The sequence below is a fragment of the Natrix helvetica genome (assembly GCF_964273705.1).
Source record: "Natrix helvetica genome assembly, chromosome: 9".
In the NCBI taxonomy this organism is placed as follows: domain Eukaryota; kingdom Metazoa; phylum Chordata; class Lepidosauria; order Squamata; family Natricidae; genus Natrix; species Natrix helvetica.
In genome coordinates, this window is record NC_138560.1 from 2,215,585 (window position 1) to 2,222,195 (window position 6,611).

The following is a 6,611-nucleotide window of genomic DNA, read 5'->3' on the forward strand; positions in this document are numbered from 1 at the left end:
AGGAACTGTTTGTGCTCTGTCGTCTAAGATTACAGCAGGTAAAAATCACATCATGGGACTTGTGGGGCCACTCATTCTCTATCTTTATGTCAGTATTAGATATTTTGTTGTGTAGCTTCCTTGTATTTTATAAAGCCAATCAATTAAGCCAACACACACTCTTTTCCATCAAAAGGACTTTTGCTGCTTTTGGAAGTCTTTCAGAAGGGATTAACTTCTTGTTTGGAAAAGTGAGTTAACCCCTGATAAAGGATTATAAAAAGACATCCGATGGAAAGAGCATCGTGATTACATAAAGCCATTTGGAGAAGGTTGATGAAATATCAGGGTTTTGGCAACAGAAACAAAGCACAAATAGGGAGCTATGAAATGCCTCTCCTTTTAGAAGAACTATTCCTCAAAAGGAGCCTAGATTTGACTCACAGGGAACAGAATGAGGTGGAATGGAGGAATTAGAGAAAGGTACATTACCTGTATGAAGTTATAACTTCACAGAGATACAATCTCTGTTTTTTAGCTTCAATTTGAGCATGGATGATGGAATTGTGCCTGATGCAATGGAAGCATAACATTTCCTTGTAAATCAAGTAACAATAGAGTCATTGGATTTGGGCAATGAAGCCTAAGGATTAAGATATTAAAATGTGGCAGTGGAGCTGATTAAAGTCACTTAGAAGAACAATAAGGACCAGAAGAGGTGAAGAACAACCAAGGAGATGCGTCTCTTTTTAATCTTTGCTTTAATTTATACGCTTTCTGCACAGCGGGTAAGGCTAAATTTTGTGGGTCGCAATAGCTTTTCAGCTGAGGTGCCTGCAGATCAAATGAGCATGCATCTGTTTGTCCCCACTCTTTCATTTGCACATTTCTTCATGAAGGGATTGAAATATCAGGCAGAGGGTTTTGAATACTCGTTCTTTTAATGATCGGGAATTCAACTCCATCAGTGGTTCTGGATTTGGTTTGGCATCCTGTTCTCTGTGTTGGCTTCCTCGGGATTCACATTATCACAAGAGTAAGAGATAACCTTTTGTTAGACCTACTGAGTTGGACCAATGTACAATGCTGAAATTTTCTTTGGTTGGAAAGTTATGTGTTAACTGTGCAAGGTATAGGAAGAGTTTAAGGTGAATAAAAATAAGGGACAGCAAAATTCACAGGTTCATTGGCTCCTAAGCTGCATATTGTGTGTGGTTTATATTACCTGAAAACATCTAAGGAAGCTTAATGTTTGACATATAATTGACATATGGTGTCAAGGCTTATTTGTGGTTGGATGAATGTGGAAGAATATTGGAAAGAGAAAGAGGTCTCAGGACTTATTAATTCAAGTTTGGGGGTTTGGCCCACTTTTAGAAAAAAAAAAGTTTTCTATGTGGAGAAATGCAGTCATTCAGGTGTGTTCTATTTAGTGATGGAACAGTTGGAGAAGTCATATATGTTATCATGTAAGGATCAGACTGATGCCCTTCATTTCCTTTGTAGGAAAGTGGCAGTGAAATGATGAAAAAAGTTATGGTAAGTAGTTCTTCATTTATCTTGTGCTCTTTCCTTGGGTAATATCAGTCCACTCTCTGGGTGGTTCATAATGTCAGCATATTGTCAGCCCTCAACAATCTGGGTCCTCATTTTATCGACTGATGGAAGGCTGAGTCAATCTCGAGCCCCATCCACATCGAACTCCAGGCTGTGGGCAGAGCTTGCCTGCAATCCCACATTCTAATCACTGAGCCACCGGGGCTCTATCATTAAACTCTGGATTCTTAATTCCACCTACACTCATAAAATATCAATTCATATATGCTGCCATGAGTTTTAGCTCTTTCACTTTTAAATTAAGCTTACTCTTCGCTTCCCGGCTTCATTGATCAATTCCACTCCAGAAAAATGCCATAAAGGGAGTCACACACTACATGGATAACTGCACCCCTCTCCCCATTCCGGCATATCCCCAAACGCCCCTTACAGGTGGGCAGAGGGCTCCCTTGTGGACTGCTGGTGAATGTGAAGGGATCTGAAGAAGGAAGGAATTCATTGCTATCATGTATGATATGGCACAGATGGAATGGTTGAAGTGTCACATATGTTATCACAAAGTGTGATAAAATACTTTGTTTCCATTGTAGAATGCAATTGGTGAGGAAGGTCGAGAAAAAGTAATCGTAAGTAGCTCTATGACCACCATCTCCTCTTTCCTAGTGAAAAACATTTGTTGTATTCGATCAAGCAGCCGTTTTAGGGATTACACACACACACACACACACACACTGTCTCAAAATTTAGCAGCTTTAATACTCATTCTTAAAAATATATATTGCATACTTCCATCTACCTCCACAGTTTGGGGAGTAGGTGGAGTTCTTTTGAGTTCTCGAATAATGTTTTTAACACTCAGGATGGCTCAAATCTTTTTCAGAAGTTTTTCTGACCAGAAAGTGCTCTGAATCTGAACTGATATTCTTGTAGCATTTGGAAGAGGAAATGAGTTGCTATTATGGTATTTCAATAGCTCCTTTTCCTCACAGGACTACCTAGTAAAAAAGAACACAAATAGGTGAACACACAAAACTGCATATTTCATATACTGTATATATTTCATCTTTGAATTTACTTGGAGGAGGCAAAGAGGTAGGGAGAAGGAGGTCTACGTGAAGCAGAGTAAAGAAACAGCATTCTGTCATAAGGATCTCTTTATCTGCATAGGTGTACAGTATAACCAATGTGAGTCTAGATTTGAGTACAACATACGGAGATATAGAGGCATATTTGTGAAAGAATGTTGTCTCCCCAAGTGCCATGTCTTTTAAAGCTCTTTTCTAAGCAATCATCTTATATGCTGATGAATAAGGTACAAGCATTACTCCTCAGGTTTCTCAATCCGTAATATGCTTCCACAAATGTGAAAGAACACTGGAAAGAGAAAGAAAAGGGGAAAAAAAGCCCCTGAACACTGTTGATTTGTTCTTTAGTCTTACCTCTCCCTGTTTTTATAAGAAATGTCTTAATTGGAGATGATGATCAAATCCAGGTTGTGCCTTGGTATGCTCTCTCCAACAAGCAACTAAGTCAGAAGATCATTTAAAGCCAATTTATTAGATTACTATAATAAAGATGGGTCTCTATGAAAGTGGAGGGAGAACCTGGAAAAATGGCTTACGTTTACTTTTATAGTTAGCAGAACAAAGAAATTTCGGTTTAGAAATAATCAACTGTCCAGTGACATTATTAGAACTAAAACATCCAATATTATGTGAGCATAGCCATAGAAAAGAGCACTGTACTCTGGGAATAGCTGGAAACTAAAATGGTTTATCTACAATGCATTGAGTCCTTCTGCCAGTCCTGGTTTTTTTTTTTTTAAGGGTTTTTTACATTCTTTTTGAAAGTTAAGGCTTATGACAAATTATTAGCAATACATTTGAAGAAAGCAAATTGAAAATACGCAAGAAAGTCCCATGTTAGTTGGCCAGTGCAACTACAAAATTGCCAGTGCAATTCTACAAAATTGCAAATATTACAATTTCCATTTCACATGGCCCACAGAAGGAAGCAGCAATTCATGTATATGGTGTCTAAGATGGTAGTGATGGCAGGGATAGAGAGGTCCTGGGAGGTCTTTGGTTAGAATATAATTTAACTTGCTTCTTTCCTTTGTAGAGTTCTTTGAATGAAGTTGATCTTCAAAAATTAATGGTAAGTACCGTAGCTCTTTCTCCATATTCTGCCTTTTTTTAAATAACAGACTTCCTGCCTGCAATGAAGCATCTGTGTTATTATAACAACCCTGACCCCAAACTCATTGATAACAAATGCTTGTATCTCATCTGCAGAATGAAGCATTTCTCACATATGATATCAAAGACGGGAGTAATGGCAGAGCATTTCTTTAGTTCAAAGATTTATATAGCTGCCCATCTTATAAAGCAGAATCTAAGTTAGAGAAGTCATGTGAGGTGTCATGTCAGAATGGAAGAAATGCCTTTTGTTTTCTTTGCAGGATTGTGTAGAAAATGTGTGTGAAATGACTGATTTCAGGGTAAGTAACTCTGTTCATCCTCTGTTCTTTCCTTATGTAATATTCTCCTTGCATGTGATCCCGTCTCCCTATGGCCATTCTCCCCAAAGCTTCAGGAAAGAAGTCATGATTGAAATCTTGATAAAGCAGCTTAAGGCACCACTTTACCCTATAAAATGCACTCACCACCTTCACTGCTGTAAATCAGGGTGCCCTAAAATAGCAATAGCCCTTAGACTTCTATGCCGCTTCACAGTGCTTTACAGCCCCCTCTAAGCGGTTTACAGAGTCAGCATTTTTGTCCCCAACAGTCCTCATGAGGAAGGGTTGTTGGGATTGTCCATTGTTGTTTTTTTGTAGTCACTGAGCAGGCAGAGCCAAAATATTTCATTTATTTTGACTCTCCTTTTTAAAGCAGCTTCAAATAGCTCTACACCAGGGGTGTCCAAACTTGGGAACTTTAAGACTTGTGGACTTCAACTCCCAGAATTCCCCAGCCAGCCATGCTGGGAGTTGAAGTCCACAAGTCTTAAAGTTCCCAAGTTTGGACACCCCTGCTCTACTACACCTTTTAAAACAAGAAAGATTCCCAAATTGGAACGATGGTTCCTCTGGGTAGTGAGTAGCCAAGGGAGAAACTTACATTTTGGAACTAACCCCAAGGAACGCTTTTGGGATGGGGAGGGTTTCTCCAAAATCACTCTTCCCTGCTTGTGATTTTTCTCTCTGCAAAACGGCCAATTCTTCGCTCAAATGGTCTTTCTGTCAAGATGCAATTTTGCTGGTGAGATGCCTTTCCTCATGTCCCTTCCCATGATTAATTTTATCAGAATTTGTTTTGGAAACACAGCTTGACTTTCTTCTTCTTGACAAAGAGTAATGATGTTTTGGATAGGCTTCCAGGTTTCTGCTAATAAACCCAACAACGTTATAGTGGTTTTCCACAAATCCCTGCCATGGCTTTCCTTGACTTTGCCTACCTCAAAGAATTGATATAGCATTACGTTCCTCCTCTGGTGTTGTGAGGCCATTCACATCAATATCCTCCGTGGCCCTCAAGGGCTCACCAGTTTATTTTAGTGGACTGCAGTAGCCCAGGCAAGATCCACACATGCCATGCGCTGGCACAACTTATGAAAGAATCAGTAATGGTTTTTCTTTTTCTCCCTTATAGTCCATGATGAAAAAGATAACACCTATTATCAAGAGAGCTAATGGTGCCAAAGGAGTATCTAAACTGATGGTAAGTAGATACATGCTTAATTTGTCTCATTTCTTTTATGTTTTCAGTGTTGATTTTCTTCTGCTACTAGCCCCCCACCCCCACCCCCCAAGGATTTACAGACATTTCAGGAACAATTTCAGCAGGAAACTCTTGGGAATATTTAAAGGAGAGCATTATGATGACTATTAGCAGAATTTAAGAGATCACCAGATCTTAGAAGAAAGACTTAAAATAAAAGGCCAGGAAACTCCATAAATATTTATATTTTTCCTGAAGGTATCTGCCCATCCCACTTGATTGGATAAAGTAGATATGCTTTAAATTCCCTTCCCATAAAGATTTCCATCTAGGGCAGTGTTTTTCACGTGAGTGAACTTCAACTCCTAGAATCCCCCCGTTTGTATGTTGACAGTGGGATTCTCGGTGTTGAAGATCACACTTTCCTAAAGTTGCCAGGTTTGAGAAACACTGATGTAATGGGACCCAGAATTCCATTTCCCTAATAGCCCCCATCCACTGTCTTATCAGTCTTATGTTCTGATAAGAAAGCCATCTTTCCAACGGCAGAATGAAATACAAATGCAATTATCACTATAAAATATACGATATGGATATATAATATTGAAGATGGCAACGACAGCATAGTGAGAGAAGACATGTATTTTAGATTATTGGGTTATTTACAAAGCAGCCATTTCCTTGGATCACTGCAGTTGTTAAGTGTTGTGTTTGTTTGTTGATGTTGCCTATTTCTTTTGGTTCGAATGGCTTTATCTACTCCGCTCATACCATCCCATTGGCATGAGTACCCTCTGTGGTACTCATGGACCCGTTCTTGATTTGAACAAACTAGTGACCCAGCCTGATGCTCATAAAATCCTCATAGGATACTCTGCTCAATCATGACTTTAAACATATCCTTTCCTTTCCACTTTAGAGTATGTTTATCAGTGATGGAAATGTAAAAGAGGTAAGTAGTTGGAAACAGAAAACACAAAAGGGCATCTAAGAGTGATTCTTGCCTCATTCATCAGGGGGGTCACAGAGAGGGAAGGGAAAAGCAAGTCAGCATTCAGGTTCTTGGTGTAGCAAAACTGTGCACCTCACTTTTGAACACCCTGTCATTTGCCCTGTGAATATCACCTGTGGATCTCCAGTCTCATAATTTCTTCTTCATTTCCTTCAAGGGAATTCCACTATTTCCATAGCATGTTTAGATGAAGGCACACATTCCGATGAGCAGGGAGGTTGGACTAGAAGATCTCCACGGTCCCTTCCAACTCTCTTTTTCTATGTTCAGAATGCCCTTTTAGATCTTTTTCTGACTAGCTGAAATCTGAAATTTGAGCTGAAATTTTATTAGGAATTAGA

The 6,611-nt window shown here is 39.2% G+C and overlaps 1 protein-coding gene across 1 annotated transcript in view; it reads left to right on the forward strand.

The window, feature by feature from the left end:
• Positions 1–1,359: 1,359 nt before the first annotated feature.
• LOC309397046 (galectin-6-like) overlaps positions 1,360–6,611 on the forward strand; it is a 15,029-nt gene continuing 9,777 nt past the window's right edge. The window contains exons 1-6 of the mRNA XM_081962736.1: positions 1,360–1,518; positions 2,127–2,162; positions 3,658–3,693; positions 3,998–4,036; positions 5,190–5,258; positions 6,178–6,210. Coding sequence (XP_081818862.1) covers positions 1,501–1,518; positions 2,127–2,162; positions 3,658–3,693; positions 3,998–4,036; positions 5,190–5,258; positions 6,178–6,210 — 231 coding nt within the window. The 5' untranslated portion in view covers positions 1,360–1,500. The remainder of the gene's footprint in view (positions 1,519–2,126; positions 2,163–3,657; positions 3,694–3,997; positions 4,037–5,189; positions 5,259–6,177; positions 6,211–6,611) is intronic.